Source organism: Rhinatrema bivittatum, chromosome 5 (assembly GCF_901001135.1).
Source record: "Rhinatrema bivittatum chromosome 5, aRhiBiv1.1, whole genome shotgun sequence".
NCBI classification, from domain to species: Eukaryota; Metazoa; Chordata; class Amphibia; order Gymnophiona; family Rhinatrematidae; genus Rhinatrema; species Rhinatrema bivittatum.
In genome coordinates, this window is record NC_042619.1 from 239100065 (window position 1) to 239120017 (window position 19953).

The 19953-nt window shown below is 46.8% G+C and overlaps 2 protein-coding genes across 3 annotated transcripts in view; one reads left to right on the forward strand and one right to left on the reverse strand.

Moving 5' to 3' along the window:
- Window positions 1-960, forward strand: part of GART (phosphoribosylglycinamide formyltransferase, phosphoribosylglycinamide synthetase, phosphoribosylaminoimidazole synthetase) — a 130354-nt gene extending 129394 nt beyond the window's left edge. For both annotated transcript variants that reach the window (XM_029603548.1, XM_029603549.1), the window contains exon 22: window positions 451-960. In XM_029603548.1, the coding sequence (XP_029459408.1) occupies window positions 451-657 (207 nt within the window). In that variant the 3' untranslated portion in view covers window positions 658-960. The remainder of the gene's footprint in view (window positions 1-450) is intronic.
- Window positions 961-9397: 8437 nt separating this feature from the next.
- LOC115092419 (trifunctional purine biosynthetic protein adenosine-3-like) overlaps window positions 9398-19953 on the reverse strand; it is a 131152-nt gene continuing 120596 nt past the window's right edge. The window contains exon 21 of the mRNA XM_029603252.1: window positions 9398-9800. Within this exon, the coding sequence (XP_029459112.1) occupies window positions 9609-9800 (192 nt within the window). The 3' untranslated portion in view covers window positions 9398-9608. The remainder of the gene's footprint in view (window positions 9801-19953) is intronic.

The following is a 19953-nucleotide window of genomic DNA, read 5'->3' on the forward strand; positions in this document are numbered from 1 at the left end:
AACAGTTCTGTAAATGCTTGCTACAGGAAACCTACTGTATCTGAATGGTAACTTCAGTTCAGTATGAAGAAAGCATAATGTTGCCGGTGTACTAGTGCCAGCTGGTCCTATAATCAGGAGTACCCTGTCCAAACCAGGACTCTTATCATGCTTGCTTGTCAGGCATTCTTCTGATTTCCAGTTATAACTTTTAACTAAAGTACTTGCTCTTTTAGTAAAAATGTTTATATTTACTTTATGGAGAAATTTTGGTTCCATTTTAATTGTCACTCCATATAAATCTGTGGAAGTACTTCTGTATTTAGGGCTGTGGTAGCTGGTCCAATAATTCAGGAAATCCTGTAGCATTGCCTCCCGTGGAGTTTAGAGGGCGTCACTGTTGTGTGTTACTGTTTTCATGTCTCCAAATTTTGTGTGCACTATGTTCAGGGCTGTGGTTACTTTTTTCAGGAAGAAGTGGATGCTGGAGCCATCATTTTCCAGGAGGCTGTCCCAGTGGAATTAGGAGACACTGAGGACACTTTATCCGAGAGGGTGAAGAAAGCTGAACACCGAGCCTTCCCTGCTGCCTTACAGCTTGTGGCTAGCAGAGCTGTAGAACTAGGGCAGGATGGCAAAATCCGTTGGAAAATGGACAAGTGCAGACAGGCTTTCTGACACCAGAATGAACGTTCTTGTTGAGCATATGAAACGTAATTAAAATCAGTAAGTAAAAAAAAAAAAAAAAGTTGCTTCCTTTGTAAAGCCCTGATGAATTTTTCATCTGGAATCAAAGTGCCTTTGGCTTTTATAAAGCCTTCTAACTCTGTGTTACATCAGTTGTATAATTTTCTTCAGTTTTTGCCTTTAGTGTCAAGTTTGTTACATTATTTAGTTGATCATTCCTGCATCTTAGATTCTCTTAAGCAAGTGTCCACTGGCACCTTATCACAATAAAGCAATGTCCCTTGAGCAAATGGATTCTTGAATTGTGTCTTTTTTTTTTTTTATTTTCTATTTATTCATTTTTACAATAATTTCAAGAAACCTCTTGAATTGAAATATACCCACTTTGCAGCTTAAACAATCAAACAAAAAAAAATAAGAAAATTACAATAAGGGCAAATCAAAGTCACCCTAAAAGAAAAAGATCAGCTACAGAGCATCTAGTCAAGCCCTCATTCAAAGACCCAAAAGATGTTCACAATCTCAGGAAATATTGCACATTAAGGAAATTAAGATAGCGGAGAAGCAGTAACAAACTTTGATAGACCCGTTACACATATTGGAAGCTCACAGTCAATTTGCACATGCAGGAGGCAACCCTTTACCCTTCTTATTAGTTATAAAGGAAATTAATTGACAGGGTTGAAAAAAAATATAGGAATTGCCCTGAAATTTGATCAGGCATTTACAAGGAAATTTCAATAAGAATAACCCTCCCAATTCCAAAATTTGGGGTTTCAAAAGAAGAAATTGTGTCGTCTTCTCTGCCTTGCTCTCGCCAGGTCGGGGAAAATCTGGAGTTTGCAGCCCAGGAAAGATTCTGTACGGTGGGAGAAGTATTTTTTTAAAAATCCACTCCCTATCAGATTCCATCAAAAATACGACAATTAAAGTGGATGGTACAGCAATGTTCTCATCAGACTGTTCCAGGATTGCAGATATATCCAAATTAGGAATTTCTCTAGGTTGCAAAATCTGGAAATTATCAGAGTCAGTACCAGATTTTTTCATCGGCGGGGTTAAAATATACTTTTGAAACTATAGGAAGAGTTTCTTCTGTTACTTTCAAAACTTCCATCATGTATCTACGCCAAAGTTCTTTAGGAGTCAAATAAGAAACCTTAGGGAAATTTATGCATCTTACATTTCTTGCCCTCACCTGATTTTCTATATTTTCAATTTTTTGTTGGATAACTTGGTTTTCTTTAATAATATTACATTGTATGTCCTTAAAACTTTCCAGTTTTACCTCCAAAGAATGTAACTTCTGAGAGTTTTCTGCCGCTTCCTTTTCAACAGTGATCATTCTTACTTCCAATTTTCCCACTTTATTTGACGCGATATATTATTATTTGTCTCTCTTATTGCTTCCCATATTGACTCAAGAGTAAAGGTAACCGGTCTTACCAGCTCACAGATTGTCCCAGTTCCTTCCGAGTCTGCAGGAATTTGTTCTACCATATCTCCTGCTTGCTGTTGCTGTGCAGCTTCGTGTGGAACAGCTTCCACTTCCCGGTCCAGTTGGTGTTGCGCTGAGACTCTTCCCCCCGACAACTCATGCTCCGAGGGAGTCTCGCAGGAGGCACTCATCTCCAGGGCCTCCGGTTCCTCCTGAGTTTCAGTGGTTTGTCTCTGCGCTGGATTCTCGGGTGGGTGTCTATCTTCCGGCGATGATAGAGTTAATTGCTCAAGAACGGCTTCAGACTCTTCCTCCCTCCGAAGTTCGTTCAGCGAGCCTAACGCCGGGCACTCTGCTCCCCGGCGCAGATGAGCGTCCATTGGCCCAACGACCGTAGGAGTCAAGGAGGGCATCGGAGCTGACCACTCCCTTACTCTCTTTTTTCGGCCAGTATGCAGCATCAGGAAAACGTTTGAGGTAAACTGGAGACAGACGCTCATATGCGTCTTATCTCGACGCCCAGATTGTGTCTTTATTTGCAGTTGACAGAAAATTATTTTTACTTTTTTGTGGGTAAGGCATGAATCTGGGGAACTACACTGTCACATAACACCACAGCGCCACCCCTAACACCCACTCAGGGTAACCCTGTGGCCATGCACTGCCCAGGCCCACCTGCACACATGCTCCTACACTGGCAACCTCCCACCCACCAATTAGATTCATGCTTGCCTCTAGGAAAGTTTCTTGCCCGCAAGCTATCCCCTCATGGTTTCTAGGGATACTGGGACCCTATACAACCCAAATATCAAAGTTCCTAGAAAAACACCCACAGACCAAATACACACAATACCAGAATCATTAAGTCAGTCCAAGACCAGCAAAGCTAAGTAATAAGTTTATTAACATAAAGTAGGAACAGTGAACAGAAAAACATAAAATCTGCAATCAGGAACAGGTAAAAGAACAGGAACAGGTAAAAGAACAGGAACAGGTAAAAGAAAAGGATTAAATAGAAGACACCAACTAAACACTTTTCACTACTTATTAGTGTCTGGGAAGGTCAGCAAACAAGCTGTCCACAAGAGTTGAACAGGGCGTCTGCACAGATATCTGCTCCTTCTGTACTCCCAGCCAAGGCTAGAGAGTTTTCCGTGGACAAGTCACACTAATGGGTTTATGTCATCTGACAATGTTGAGTCAGGCCTGATCTCTAGCTGAATGTTCTAGAAGTTTTAAGAGCATGCATAGTAGGTTGGCACCAAGAGCATAGGTCTTCACCCCTCCTGGTCAGTCTTTCTGTCCACTGACACATTCAGTTGGGTCTGATCTCTCTTCAATTTTGCGCATCATGTCAGAAGAGACCCACTCACCTAAGGGAGTTTGCCTTTTTCAGCTGTGTCCTAACTGCTACAGGAAGTTGTCCACCCGTGACCAACACAAAGTGGTCTCCTGTGCTTCAGAATGGATCGGGATTACTCCAACTGCAAGGCATGCGGCAGCATGTCTCCTCAAGCTCACTGCCTTCGTGACTTGAAAGTGAAGTATAAGTTCCTTCAGGTGCAGGTTTCTTGAATCAAGTGACATCAAGAAGGATTTCCAGAGCTTTCACCGTCGCATTGCTATTAGAAGTCAATCCAGGACTCGCTCTCACATTCGGGACTCCAGACAGCCTCCTCTTCATTATCTCAGCCATGAAAGGGCAGAGAGCAATTCTGGTGCCTTCCATTCAACTCTCCTTATCTCCAGTATGAATGTTTGCCACAGCTCCGAATCCTCAGCACTGAGACTGTTGAAAGGTGAGTCAGCACCTGACCCCTCCTTGCCACATGAGAGGCCTCAGAGTGATGTTGCCACAGTGCCAAAGTCCAGCGGCAAGTCCTCCATGCCAAAGCTCAGCTCAGTCATCTGTGGTGAACAATAGCACCAAATCTTCAGCGCCGAAAGTCAATACTGCCGGCATGGCGCCTAAGCAGGTAACTGCTACTACAGCCTCGAAGTCCAGCGAGACTGGCAACACTCATGCTTCAAGTATTGCAGTTCAGGCACACAAGTCCTTTGTGCACCAATTATTGCATCAGTCTCGAGATTCATCCAAAACGCTCAAGCCTGTTGGGAGTTCCTCTTCCAAGCAGTCCTGCACACCTTCCGCATTGCCAAATCTTGGTGCCTCCGGTACATCACCTTCTTCTAGGTGGTTCTTATTCTTCTAATTTGGAGATGAAGCATTCAGACCGCGAAGGTTCCACTAGAATGCTCCTCCCAAGTTTCATGTGTCTTACCACCGAACAGACTCTACTGTTTCTCTTCAGGAATACTCTGTGACTTGCTCCATTCTACCTGGAGGCCAGTTCTTTGCTTCTACGGCAGGTATCTCCAGTCAAACCAAATCTCAAGACAGTGCCGGAGTGGTTGTGCCAACCCTGTACTCTCTCCGATTTTTTTCAGGGACTCTAGTCCAGACAGGTCTCCCCCATCTCACCTGTGAAGCAGAAATGGGCTGCCTGATAAAGGCTTGCTTCTTGCATAACATTCTTATTGTGGCTGTTTCCATCCTCATCAGGATCTCCTTCTTTGGCCATGTCCCCACCTGCTCGCCCTCTGCCCGGTTCACTGACTCGTCCTCTATCTTCTTCACCTGCTCATTGTTGCTCCAAATCGGTTGATTCACGAGACTCTCTAGTACCAGTCTGTTCACCTCTTCCTTCATCCCTGAATCTGTCTTCCCCATCTTCGCTGGATGCTACAGGTGGCTCTATGCCAGCCGACAATTCAACCTACTATGCTGCCTTAATGAAAATGGCTGAAATCAGTGGATTCAACGTAACAAGTGAAGGAGACAACCAGAAAACATACAAAGTGGTTTTCCGATCTCTCCAGCCCCAACGCCATACCAGGGCTGTAGTGGTTTATGATGCCCTGCAGGATTTGCAACAAAGTCTAGACCACTCCATTTTCGGATAGCCCTGTGACAAAGTTGGCTGATTCCAATACAAGGTCCAACATTGACCCAATCATGCACATGGACAGATTCCTCCTAACTCCATTACCTTCCTCAGGACAAAATACTCCGGATCCAGAGCATCCGTGCCTCTGGGCAAGGATCTCAGATTAATTGATGCGACTGGAGATTTTCAGTTGGTGGCTTTGCTTTCCCGTATCCCAACCTGATGCTGTGGGATGATGTAAGGTGCACTGATTGTCCTGCTATCTACAGAAAACACCTGTTACGGGTGAGCAGCTTTGCTTTCTAGCACTTTCCGGGCTAGTTCTCTGTCTGCAGGGCCAATTGGTGCACACAGTAATAAAAATAGCTTTATCGCTTGACTAGTAATACATTTTTGACCAATGGCACTGCAGGATGTTTTAGTCTTACATGTCCTCAGGAATGCTGAGATGTGTATGTTCAAGCTTCTGCTGAGTCGAGTCAAGGCAGCATACAAAGCCTCTGTTTGAACTACAGTACAGAGGGAAAACGCCCTCTGCAGGCCAGCACAGAGGAAATGAGATCTCTGGAAAAGTGAAGTTGCTCACCAGAAACAGGTGTTTTCCATGGACAGCGGGACAATCAATCACACCAGCAGGTTATGTCATCTAATGGTGTCAAGTTGGGCCTGATCTTTAGCTGAATCTTCTAGAATTTTCTTGCACATGCCCATTAGGTTGGCACAAAGAGCGATTGTACAATTCTCATTCCTCCCCTCTGTCACTTGACTAGCTGAACAACAAAAACAGGCAACAGCCTAACTAGCATACTCTACAAGAGGAGGGCGGAAACGTGTGACTGAGTTTCTCGCGATCTACAAAAAATACCTGTTACGGGTGAACAACTTTGATTTTTCTGTGGACAAGCAGGACAACAGTCACACTATGGGACTCACTAGCTGAGGGAGAAAGGAAAGCAGCCACCCCATGAAAATCAGAGAAGGTTGTGAGGCAAAGAAAAGAGGTAGGAAGTGAGGACAGAAGAACCAAAAAGAATCAGAGATAGAATCCATATCTAGGCAGTAGTGACTGGTAAAAGTGTGGCTAGAAGACCACATACCAGCCTTACTTATGTCAAGAAGATAACTTGCCATACTGGGTTAAACCAAAGATCCATCAAGCCCAATATGTTTCCAACAGTGGCTGATTCAGGTCACAAGGCAGTATCCCAAGGGGTAAATAGATTGCATGCTGTTTGTCCCAGAAATAAGCAGTGGATTTCCCCAAGTCTGGCCAGCATACAGAATGTAATCCAACATTCAGAGAGAAAGGTCCTTGAGAAGGGGATGCAGCAGAGGAACTTTTGATGAGAGCAAATGAAGGAATTGGTACCAATAGTGTCAAATGCCACTGAAGAAGGTGCATGAATAGATAGTTAAGAGGCATCAGATCATGGAGGCTATGTGACCCAGAAGGAAGAGAATCATTTGGGCTGTCACAGACAAGTTGCCGAAGTGCAAGGCCCCTTTTGGTGGGCAGGAAAATACGGCAAGAGGTCATGTTGAGCAGAGCACCGATGCATTCCAACCGCTGTGTCGGAACCAGGTGAGACTTTGGAAAATTGACTATGAACCCCAGAGATTGCATATTGAGAAAAGCTTCCCAATGGTCCCATATGACAGGATCCCAGATGTCTGGGACAGATGAAAGTGGCATCAAAGAATGGACCAGACTGCAATCCATGGAGGAATCTGAAAGATGGCATGGGTATCTGACACAATCAGGTGCAGTTTCAAACAGGAGCTCCAAGAAAACAGAGGCTGGAAGCTAGGCAGCATGGAAGGAACAAGAAAAATTTCCAATTTAGTAGTGCGATGAGAATCTTTTGGAGAGGAGCGTGTTGGAACATTGATGCCAAGCAATGGCGCTGAAGGGAACGGTGTCCAATTTGCGTGTAGTGGCGCTATTCTTTAACTTTGGCACCATCAATGGTGCTGTGGTTGATGGTACCATGGCCTTCAGTGCTGTGAAAACCTTTGAAGATTTCGAACCATGGCCATGGTTCTTCTTGGCACCAGCTTTGGACATCTTCAACTCGGTGCCATGGGATGGCACTGCAGCAGAAGTGCTGGGTTTGTGCAACTGAGACATGGCATTGTATCAGCATCAACCCATCAGTGCTGTGGGATGATGCGTGGCTGGCAGGAGTGACTTATGTGCCTTTGGTAACACCGGAGTAATGGGAACAGAGCAATCAATGCTAGCACGGTGGGGCTCTCCCAGTCCATGAAGTACTAGAGAAGAAGAGAATGGTTGAGATCCAGGATTTCTCTCTGCCCCACATGTGGAGGTGGGATAGTACTCTAGCTTGGAACTCTTTTGTGATTTTGACGATTTGTGAAAGCTTCAGTGGATGGTGAGAATCACTGCTCTTGGAATGACGATACTTTTTTTCTTTGAGAATCATCAGGAGAATCACCATATTATCCCTTGTGAAAGGCAGTCTGCGCATGAGGAAATTCATACTTTACTTTGAGGTCCCTGTAACAGCTGGCTTTTGGTGACATGCTGCCACAGGCTTTGCAATTTGCAGAATCATGATGGGGACCCAGAGAAGATAATGTTTGTCTCTAGATGACATTTTCATGTTGCATTTTGGGCAAAGATAAAAGGGGAAAATCTCCTTGTGGGAGCATGCTTCTTCAGACATATTGGTACTTCGAAGAAAGATCAGACCCAACTGTTCATTGTGGTAGGCAGGATGGTTAAGGATTGTGCAATGGCTCTTCACACCAACCTAATGCGCGTGTGCAGGAAAATTCTAGATGATTCGGCTACAGCTCAGGCCCAACTCGATGCCATTGGATGACGTAACCCATTAGTGTGACTGTTTATCCCACTTGTTCACAAGAAAACAAAGTGTCACAGGGAAGAAGAACAAACAACAAAGCACACAAAATCCTTGTTTTGCTACATAGGTTCTGCATCTTTGCAGCATCTTTTACCTCTAGGACTGTATGGTGGAAGGGCTTGGTACAGGAAGCTTTTACCAAGTTGAGCATCTTCTGTCACATGGCACTTATTAAAAGCTTCTAGAATTTCAAACTCTGCTGTCAGCCATTTGCTCCAGCCATTGGTTGCCTCCATGATTGTGGGAGAAATCTTCTGGGTTCACTCTGTCATACATTTTATTAAATGACAGTTTATTGATTTTTTATTTTTTTTTGTCATTGGCCTGGTACTTCAGCCAAGAGTACCATTCCTATGAGAATAGCCCCCATGTCCTTGATCAGAGAGACTCTGAAAATAGCAGTATCAATTGTTTTCTTTATTGTTCACATATGTTATTACACAAGTTATATGAAATTTCTTTAAAAAAAATTTAAAAGGAGAATTTCTCATCGGTGGTCACTATGGCAGTTGTAAGGGCATTACCTCAAAAGGGGGGAAAACACAGTATGCAATTGACATCAACGTAAGGAATAAATAAAACAAATTAGATAACCACAGAACTATGGAACTAACATTGGACCAAAGTGATGGGAAGGAAAGGCTAAAGAGGTTAGGGCTGTTCAGCTTGGAGAAGAGATGGCTGAGGGGGGATATGATAGAGGTCTTTAAGATCATGAGAGGACAGGTACGGGTAAATGTGAAATGTCTGGAATCGAGTGAAGGAGTGAGAATTGAGCTGGTCACTGCTGAGCACTAGGACTGTGGTTTGTAGCCAATGTCGAGCTGCAGCCGAGAGCTGGGAGCATGCTTGGTGACAACCAATCCCTGAAGGTCGTTCCTCTTATTATTCTATCACTCTTATATCCTGATACGAAACACTAAGAGCATGGATTAGTTCTCTATTTGAAGCAGGTTATAATAGAGCTCATAAGCATAGTAAAGAGCAATTAAGTTAGTTCAATAAACAGAGCTTTTTATGTAGGGTGTTTTTATGTGGGATGTTCCTGGATATCAATACTTAAAAAGGTGAATATGTAGAGCTTCCACCTGGGCTTCTCAAACCTGTCCTGGTTATGTCATAACCAGTCGGCATTTCAGGAGATTGCAATGAATATATGTGAGATAAATTTTTGTTGATCTTGTATATTCATTCTGGCTCTGAAAACCCTGTGAGGTCACTAGTAACAGTTTTGTCATCATACTTCATGCTGACAGTTATGGAAAATTTTATAAGCTGGAGCTAGGAAAGGGAAACATTTTATTTCAGATAGAAGCTTTCTTATGGTGATATGGTGCAACGTCTGCAAAAGTTTTCACCAGAACCACTATTAGCACTGGATCACACTTATTTTTAAGATAAGCATAGCCATGATCCATCTTTATTTTATTAATAGATATGGTGAAGTATTACTGAGGCATGAGAGAAATGCACATTTTTATTGTCAACTCTGCCTATAAAGGTTTAAATTAAAAATGACAGATTTAGGCAGAGCCATTTCAAAAATGAACATAAAATAACATTAGCACTGGCTTTATGGTGGCAACTTAATTCTTGCCACTTCCAAATGTATAAGAAACCATGATGGGATATGCACAGGCTCCGTTCTGTGATGATGCAGCCTCTGTTTCAGCTGCCTCCATTCCAGAAAACAGTGTCCTTCTTTCCCAAGTGCACGGCTCTGCTGGCCACTAAGTGCACAGCTCTGGGAAGCGCCCTCTGCTCTGCTTCTCTCACTCTCTCCGCCAAAGCCTCCTCTGTGTCGCCTACTTCCACTGGGACTGCTTCCTGGACAAGTATGGCTTCACTGCTCGCTTCGGCCTAGGTGAAGGAATTTAACAAAGTCAGAAGGAAGTTTTTTATTTGATAATTCATTTTTAATATCAATTGCAATTCAAAGTAAAATTGTCAATTCAGTCTTAGCTTCTTCTTGAGGCATGGAGACTGCTTATCTCCTATATATTCTTAACGATCCCCTTTATTAATAAGCTCCTTCTTTCTTTTTAATCTTTGCTGCCTTGCCCTATTCTAGTTCTGGTAGCCAGTATACTACTTTCTGTCATTGGCTTTTGTTTAATGTACAGTTAGAATGTCATAAGGAATATCTGACACATGGCTCCCTCCTGAATTCCAACAAGGAGTTGTAATCACAATAGTTTTAAATCCACTCATTCTGTATTCATTTAAAGAACTCCCTCCTTACCATACTGTAAAACTCCTGCTTTCTTCATCCAGCGCTAAGCATCAGAGCTGTTTCAATAATCCCTGTTTTACTAGGCTTCTATGCACTACAGTTTTGTCCTCCTGATGTTCCATCTCTCCTCTTTTTCCCCTTCCCTCTCAATCCCCCCCCCTCTCCCCCCCAACACACAAACACCAGTCAAAGGGGCAACAAAAATGCTTTCCAGCACTCCCCACACCAAGTTTTAAAACTCACAAATCAGCATTTTTGCTGCTGATCTCTCAAAACTGCCCTAGAAGTGCCAGCCCATGAGTTCTGAACTTGAATTTGCTTGTGGTGCCGGCAGAGCTGCAGGCAAGTGCTGGGCAGGAGTAGGCTGGTGTTGGGGCAGGGGGCAGCTGTGGTTTGTCCAGAAAGGCACAGAACATCCTACTCCCTGCCTGAGGATTCTTCAGGCTGAGCACCCAGCCATAAAAAAAAAATGAGGTGAAGGACTAGAGAGACTCAGGAAGGGACTAGAAGTAGGAAACAGAGAGAAGGTCCAGGAAGGACAGGGAAGGCAGAGAAAAACATCTGAGAAGATGGGGAGAGAGAAGCAGAGAGGAATATCTGGGATGGGACCGGGGGAAGGAGAGAAGAGGTTCTAAAAGGGGAGCGGCAGTGAGTAGGGTAGGCAGAGGAAAAGATCCAGGAAGTTGGTGGAAGGAGGCAGAGGATCTCAGAAGGAACCTGGGGGAGGGGGTAAGAGGGAAGGTGCCAAGAATATAGGCTATGGGGAGAGGGAGGAGGGGACCTGTGGTTAGGGGATCCCTCCCAAGTTTTCATTGTGTGCCCCATTATGTCATAGAAACATAGAAATGATGGCAGAAGAAGACCAAACGGTCCATCCAGTCTGCCCAGCAAGCTTTCGCACTTTTTTTTTTTTATTTTCTCATACTTGCCTGTTACTCTTGGCCCTTAGTAACCTTTTGGTTCTATTTCCCTTGCACCCCGCCATTAATGTAGAGAGCAGTGTTGGAACTGCATGTAAGTGAAATATCTAGCTTAATTAGTTAGGGGTAGTACCTGCCGCAATATGCAAGCTAAACCCATGCTTATTTGTTTACCCAGACTATGTAATTCAGTCCTTATTGGTTGTTGTCTGTATATATATCCACTTTTCTTCATCCCCCCCCCTCTCTGCCGTTGAAGCAGAGAGCTATGCTGGATATGCATTGAAAGTGAAGTATCAGGCTTATTTGGTTTGGGGTAGTAACCGCTGTAACAAGCAAGCTACTCCCCACTTTTTTGTGAATGCAAATCCTTTTTTCCACATTTCCTCTTGCCGTTGAACCTTAGAGCAATGTTGGAGTCGCATTAACCGTGTGTATATCTAAAAACAATCCTGTCCCTGGTGCTCAGCTAAGTAGCTAAAGAGAAAAGTAGGGGGGCAGATGTTGAGGAAGGGGAGAAGAATGAGAAGAGTGCTAGGCCAGCCTTGCAGGGGAAGAGGAGGAAGACTGTGGTTCAGTCTTAAGGGTAGGGTAGGAATATTCTGGAGTCCATCCAGAGGAGGGGAGGGTTGAGATCCATCCTGGGCAGAGTGGAATAGGATGGGAAAGTGCTGGGGTTCAGAAGGAGAAGAATGTTGGGGTCCATCTCAGGGAAAGGAATAGGAAGGGGGAGAATAACAGGTGTCTCTTTCCCCTACTTATCTCCAGTCTTTATGGTGGCCACAACTCAAAATGTCATAGGTATGCTTCTTTCTCTTCCCCCTTCCTCAATCCCAGGACACCTCACAGAAAGCAGTGGGGAGCATTTTTGCCAGCTCCCACTGCCAGCGGTGAAATCCCGCAGCAGGCAGCTTCAGTGCTGCCACAAGGAAACCCGGAAGTGAAGCTGGGTCACAGAGCCACAGAAAACCTCTGTGGAAGAAGAGAGCCAGCAGAGTGAGGGAGGGATGGGAAGCCCATTACAAGCTCTCACCAAAATGATTAAACTAAACACACCTTGCGAGGGGATATTTATTTATTTAAAAATATTTCTTGTCCGCTTATAATGAAACTTTAAAGTTAAGCGGATCACAAGATAACATACAGCAATAAAATAAAACATACAATGAAAATATTAAATTCTTCCTTGAACAATAGTCTTTAGCTGTCTTCTGAAAACTTTTAAATTAGCATTTGCAATTCAACTAGTAAATCATTCAAGTTTAGGACTAATTGAGGAAAAAGTGATTTCTTGCTCTCTGCAATCAACTTTGTCCCTTAAAAGGGATCACTAAGAGCTGTTGCTTAGCAGACCATAATGAGTGACTAGGTAAATAAAACATAAATAATTTTGTAAGAGAAGGTAAATGAGCGGTTTTTAAAGCTTTAAAAAGCAGATTCAACACTCTAAATTTCACCCGATATAAAATCAGCAACCAAAGGAAAATTAGTTTCTTACCTGATAATTTTCGTTCCTGTAGTACCAAGGATCAGTCCAGGACACCTGGGTTGTGACTCCGCACCAGTAGATGGAGACAGACTAAAACTTGTGGGCGGAGCCATATATAAGCCCCTGTGCCAGTCACAGCCCCCCAGTCATACGTAATGTCAAAGTAGAAAAAAATCCAAAAGCCAACATAGCTAACCATAGAAAACTTACTAAGTAAACGAAAATAACTCCAACACCCCTACAGGAAAACAGACTCCCCAACCGGGAGAGCGAACAAAACAAGGGGTCAGCGTATTAAAACAACAATGAGCGGACTCTCCGTTACTATAGCGTAACACTGTGGGTGGGATCCTGGACTGATCCTTGGTACTACAGGAACGAAAATTATCAGGTAAGAAACTAATTTTCTTTTCCCTGTACGTACCAGGATCAGTCCAGGACACCTGGGATGTACCAGAGCTAAGTTATCGAGGGTGGGAAGCAGAGAGTCCCGCTCGGAGAACCCTCTCTCCAAAACCCCCAGTATCAGTGGCCTGAACATCCAATCGGTAATGTTTAATGAAGGTATGCAACGATTTCCAGGTAGCCGCCCTGCAAATCTCTTGAGGCGAAACCTGAGAAGATTCCGCCCAAGACGCAGCATGAGATCTCGTCGAATGAGCTCGAAGACCCACCGGCGGAGATTTACCGCGCAGAATGTACGCGGAACCAATGGCCTCCTTGAGCCAACGGGCGATCGTTGTGCGGGACGCCGCAGAACCTTTCTTCGGACCCGACGTCAACACAAACAGATGATCCATCAAACGAAAAGAATTTGAGACCTCTAGATAGCGAAGAAGAGACCTCCGCACATCTAGTTTTCTCAAGTCCCTCAACTTCGGGTCGGAAGAATCCCCAACCGCGAAAGCGGGAAGTTCAATCGATTGATTCAAATGAAAAGGCGATACGACCTTAGGCAGGAAAGAGGGAACGGTCCGCAAGGAAACCCCTGAATCAGAAATGCGCAAGAAGGGCTCTCTACAGGACAGAGCCTGCAACTCGGAAACCCGACGAGCGGACGCAATCGCTACCAGGAATACAGTCTTCAACGTGAGATCTTTGAACGTAGAACGCTTCAAAGGCTCAAACGGAGCTGAGCATAGGGCCGAGAGCACCCAGTTGAGGTTCCAAGATGGACAAGGGAGCCGTAAAGGAGGACGGAGGTGCTTCACTCCCCTAAGAAAACGGGAGATATCCGGGTGGAGAGCCAGGGAGACTCCCCGGATTTTACCACGCAAACAACCAAGCGCCGTGACTTGGACCCGAAGGGAACTGCACGCTAAACCTTTGGCCAGCCCAGCCTGGAGAAAAGACAAAATATCAGGAATAGAAGCGGAAGTGGGATCCAGACCCCGCTCTACGCACCATTCTTCAAAAACTACCCAGACTCTAACATAAGCCAGAGATGTAGACTGCTTCCTGGATCTCAGCAACGTGGCAACTACAGCATCTGAGTAACCTTTGCGCTTCAATCGATTCCTCTCAAAAGCCATGCCGCGAGACAGAAGTGATCCGCATCCTCTAAACAGACGGGACCCTGACGAAGGAGCCCCAGAAACCCCTGTAGACGAAGGGGCGGCGCCACCGACAATTGGATCAGATCCGCAAACCACGGACGGCGCGGCCATTCCGGCGCCACCATGATCACGTTGGACGGGTGCAATTCTATGCGCCGCAGGATTTTGCCGATCATGGGCCACGGTGGGAACACATACAGTAGCACCTCCGCTGGCCAGGGAAGAGCTAACGCGTCGACCCCCTTCTGCTCCTCTTTCTCGGCGTCGACTGAAAAATCTCGGAGCTTTTGAGTTGTTCCACGTGGCCATCAGGTCCATGTGGGGCGTTCCCCAAGTCCTGCAAATGAGAAGGAACGCTTCTTCCGCCAGCTCCCACTCTCCTGGATCCAGGTGGTGCCGGCTGAGGAAGTCCGCCTGGACATTGTCGACTCCTGCTATGTGAGACGCAGCGAGATCGCTGAGATGCCGCTCTGCCCAGGCCATCAAGGAACGCGCTTCCTCCGCTACTTGAGGGCTTTTCGTCCCGCCCTGGCGATTGATGTAAGCCACGGTGGTAGCGTTGTCCGACAATACTCGGATCGCCTTTCCTCGTACGAGGGGTAGAAAAGCTTGCAATGCCAGACGGACCGCCCTGGACTCTAGGCGGTTGATAGACCACCGGGTCTGATCTTCTGACCACAGACCTTGAACCGATTTCCCTTGGCAAACTGCACCCCAACCGGAAAGACTGGCATCCGTGGTCACCACTGTCCAGTTGGGAAGGAGAAGAGATACTCCACAGGAGAGATGTTTGGAATCCAGCCACCAGCTCAGGCTGGAGCGCGCCTGACTGTCGAGAGGCAGTGGAAGATAAAATTCCTCTGAAATCGGTTTCCAGCGGGAAAGCAATGAAGACTGCAGCGGCCGCAGGTGAGCGAATGCCCAAGGGACTAACGCCAGCGTGGAGGCCATAGATCCTAGAACCGTCAGGTAATCGCAGACTCGCGGACGGTGCTGAGACAAAAGACGTCGCACTTGAGACTGTAGTTTGCATATCCGTTCCTGAGAGAGAATCACTCTGCCCCGTTTTGTGTCGAAGACAGCTCCTAGATACTCCAAGGACTGAGTGGGTTCCAGATGACTCTTGTTGTAGTTGACCACCCAGCCCAGGGACTGCAAGAATTGAAGCACCTTGGCTACCGCCTGCAGACACAAGCTCTCTGACTTTGCCCGAATCAACCAATCGTCGAGGTAAGGGTGAACCAGGAGGCCTTCCCGACGTAAGTGCGCCGCCACCACCACCATCACTTTCGTGAATGTCCGAGGCGCTGTCGCCAGGCCGAACGGAAGAGCCCGGAACTGGAAGTGACTTCCCAGAATGCAAAACCGCTGGAACCGCTGGAACGCTGGTTGGATGCCCACATGAAGGTATGCTTCTGTGAGATCTAGTGACGCAAGGAATTCTCCTGGCCGCACTGACGCGATCACCGAACGAATGGTCTCCATCTTGAAGTGAGGGACCCGAAGGCATCTGTTGACTCCTTTCAGATCCAGAATGGGTCGGAAAGTGCCGTCTTTCTTGGGAACTATGAAGTAAATGGAATAACGGCCCTTGCCGTACTGATCGACCGGAACCGGAGAGATGGCCCCCAAGCTTTCTAGTTTTCGAATGGTGTCTAGCACCGCCACCTTCTTCATGGGATCTTTGCAGGGCGAGATCAGGAACTTGTCCGCTGGAATGCGAGCAAAATCTAACTCGTAGCCGTGTCTTATCACATTGAGGACCCACTGATCCGACGTAATGCTGGCCCATACCTCGAGGAACAAGGATAGACGCGCCCCCACGTTTGGGACAACGTGGTGAGGACGCAAGGAGGGATGGGCCGGCCGAACTTCATTGCGAAGGCTTGGACCCCGCACCCGATGGGGCCCCTCCTTGCCTGCCAAAGCGTTTACCTCGAAAGGACTGCTGCCAGTGAGTGTTTCGAGAAGAGGACGATCTATAAGAGGACCCGGTGGATCTTTGCGGCCTGGACTTTCGGGGTCCCCGGAAACGAGCTCTGCTGGAAAACGAAGAGCGCGCCCGGGCCCTATCCTCTGGCAGCTTAAACGCTCGGTTCTCGCCTAGCGAAACCATCAAGTCATCTAACTCCTTTCCGAACAGCAATTTCCCTTTAAAGGGTAACACCCCGAGGTGAGCCTTGGACAAACCATCCGCTGCCCAGTTGAGCAGCCAAAGGAGACGGCGTGCCGACACTGCCGAAACCATGGACCTAGCTGAAGTGCGTAAAAGATCATGGAGCGCATCAGCCCCATACGCAATAGCTGCTTCCAACCTATCTGCTTGGGAAGACTCCTCCGGAGAGAGATCTGCATTAGCCTGCAGAACCTGGGCCCAGCGCAGACTAGCTCGCATGGCGAAGTTCGTGCAAATGGCGGCTCGCACTCCCAGGGCGGAAACCTCAAAAATCTTTTTGAGTTGTACCTCCAACTTCCGGTCTTGAATATCCCGGAGGGCCGTAGCTCCCGTGACCGGGATGGTAGACCTCTTCGTGACAGCGGACACCGCCGAATCCACCTTAGGAAGTCTGAGGAGCTCCAGCGCCTCCTCCGGTAAAGGATAAAGTTTATCCATGGCCTTGCTGACTTTCAAACCCAGCTCCGGAGTATCCCATTCCTTGAATAGGATATCCGTGGATGAAAAATGAAAAGGGAAGGCGACCGCCGGCCCTGTGAGACCGAGCAGAACAGGATCCATATTCGCCTCCTGGCGGACCACCACCGGGGGAGCCTCAATCCCCAGCTCCTGGAGAATGGCTGGGATGAGAGGTGACAGTTCCTCCCTGCGGAATAGCCGAACTACTTTGGGGTCGTCCCCGTCTAAGGCCTGTGCACTTTTCCCTCCACTGGGCTGCACCGTTCCATCCGGTGCTGCCGTCCCGGCCCCCATCAGGGGCTCTTCGGAGGCCTCAGAATCCGTTCCGGAAAAATCCTCGGAATCCGATTCTTGCGGGAGCCCCCGGGGAAGTCGCTTGTCCCTGGACGAGCCCTGGGCCATTTCCGCACTCTTCCTGGCCTTCTTTTTCCGTGGTGGGGACTTGCGGACAGCCGCACGCGAGATTTTCCCCCGTATGCGCTTGTTGCGCTTATATTTGAGGACTTTGCGCAGCAACAGCGCAAAGTCCTCAGAAAATTCTCCGGAATCCGCTGAATCGCTACACGAATCCTCCCGGGACCGAATCCCCTCCGAGGGGACCTCTCCCGCCTTGGCACGCTGCGGGGAAAGCGCGGGAGGCAGAGACGAAGCCCCCACCGTCTCCCTGGAAATTTCCCGGCCGGTGGCCAAAATGGCTGCCACTCCCGCGCTAAGCGGGAACAGCTCCTGAGGCGTGTCAGAGGGGCCCCCACCTCGTGGCGGTGATCGCGCGACCCTGGACCGAGCTCCCCGAGGTGCTGCTGAGGTGCCCTCATCACCCGGGACACAAGCCGAACAAAGGCTGTCCCGGGAGAGACGCGCGCCGAGCCGCAGGCCCTGCACTGCGAACCGCGAGGCATGCCGGCGAACGCGGGAAACAGAGGCGCGACGAAAAAAAGTTACCTCAGAGGAAAAAAATTGAAAATTTAAAAAATGATCAAAACGGCGCAATTCGGCGACCTCCCCCCAGCTGGCGACGCCCCCTCACCGACGAAAACGGAGCGGCAACGCCAAGGAATGGAGAGCCGCAAGAAAATAAAAGTAAAACTTTTTTTTTTTTTTTTTTTTTTTTTACAGAAAAAAACGCGCTGTCCCTGGTTCTGAAAGCCCTTTTTCCTGCAGGGGTGAGTGAACCAGGCTCCCTGGTGTCACCCCTGACGCTGCCACTAGTTTAGCCGGGTCCTCAACCCTGGCAGCGGCCTCAACCGGGGGAGGGTAGTCCCCTCAGCACCTCTCAACTCCCCTGGGAGGCAGGGCACCCGGGAAAGAATTAAAAACAAAAACCCAATTTAAACAATTAAACTAAGACAAAAAAACTAACTCAAAATCAAACCTGACTAAACACCAGAATCAGGTCAGGCAGAGGCTGTGACTGGACCTGCACCATCTACTGGAGACAGAGTAAGACTGGGGGGCTGTGACTGGCACAGGGGCTTATATATGGCTCCGCCCACAAGTTTTAGTCTGTCTCCATCTACTGGTGCGGAGTCACAACCCAGGTGTCCTGGACTGATCCTGGTACGTACAGGGAATGAAGCTGATGCCCTTGAGGGTAATATACTCACGGGGAGAACATTCTGTAACTAAACGCATTGCTGAGTTTTGCAACAATTGCTGAACTTGTAGGCGATTTTGGAGTAAACCCACATAAAATGAATTACAATAAACCACCATTGACAGATAAAAACTTGGACAACTGCTCTAAGGTCTACCACATCCAAGATGGATCTTAAATGACATAGGAAACTAAGCTTAAAGTAACCAGTGAAAAGAATTCTACACAATTGGATGTTAAAGACCAGAATAGAGTAAAAAATGAACCCTAGGTTTTTCACCTGATCCACATAATGAACAACTTCCCCGCCAACCATAACAGCTGGCAAATTTCTGGTCTTGGTGTTTGTGAGATCCATAATGCTTTAGATGTAGCAAAATTCAAAACAAGTCCGTTCAAATGCGTCCGTTCCTCAACTGCTATAAGACATTGAGTAATTTGATCAAGAAATTCACTCCTGTGCCCTGAACAGATAAAATACATCTGGACGTCATCTGTGTAGCATCTAAAAAGACACCAAAGGAATCCAGCATGGAACATGCAGAAAGATATTAAAAAGTGTAGGGGATAATATAATAATGCCCTGTGGAACTCCCACTGTGGATTCAAACCAATCCAAAATGTTTGAATTACAAAACACTTGCTGTTGCCTAAATCCAAGAAAGATTGAAACCCCAGATATACCTTCCGCTCAAGACCCAATTCCCTCAACCGATCCATCAGAAAAGAATGACTAACTGACTCAAAGGCTGAGGTAATATCTAAATATATTACAACTACATCTCCCAAATCAGTCTTCCAGAGTAAGTAATCTTTTATTGCAGTCAGAGTTGTTTCAGTATTTCTATGCTGCCTAAAGCCCTGAAGAGTTGCACATGAAGGCTCAGGGCACCAGATCTAAGCTCTAGCTCAGACTAAGCTGGGAGCCCGAAGGAGCAGGAGAAAATGGCTGAATCCAAAGAGAAACTACCTGCATCAATGCCAGATTTAAGCATAAGCTACAGTTTATGGCCTCTAAATACAAATTTCAAGTTTTGGTTTTTGTAATGCTATGGAGCCTCTTAAACTTAGAATAGTTTAGTGCCTCAGGATGACTTAATCCAGTCCTGACCTGGGTTAGTGGAAGAGCAGCCATGTGGTGTGCAGGTGCCAGAGGGGTAAAATAGCACCTGTGCTTTTCAAAATGTCATCTGCATGTGCTGTTTTCTTCCCCACCCCCCCTCAACATCCCAACCTGAACCCATTCCCTGGGAGCCCGTGCATGCTTGTAGCTGGGCTGAGGGAAACCCATTTTAACCTGGCTCGACTGCTTTGAACGTTGTCCTGTCTTTTCCATGTCCAAGTCCACCTGTGACATTTGACAACAGAGGAGGTATCATCACACCACGGGTCAAACTTATCCCCTTTCTGTACCCACGCTCTTCTCAAATACCCCACCCCATAACAGCTCTGTCCTTCCCTGACTCAACAAGCATTCACTTCTTAATCTTTTTCTCTATACAATATCTATTCCCTCTCATTCCTAACAAGCATCTCCTAGTATTAAAAACAGATGTCCAGGGTGGCTCAGTGCCACAAACTCGAGG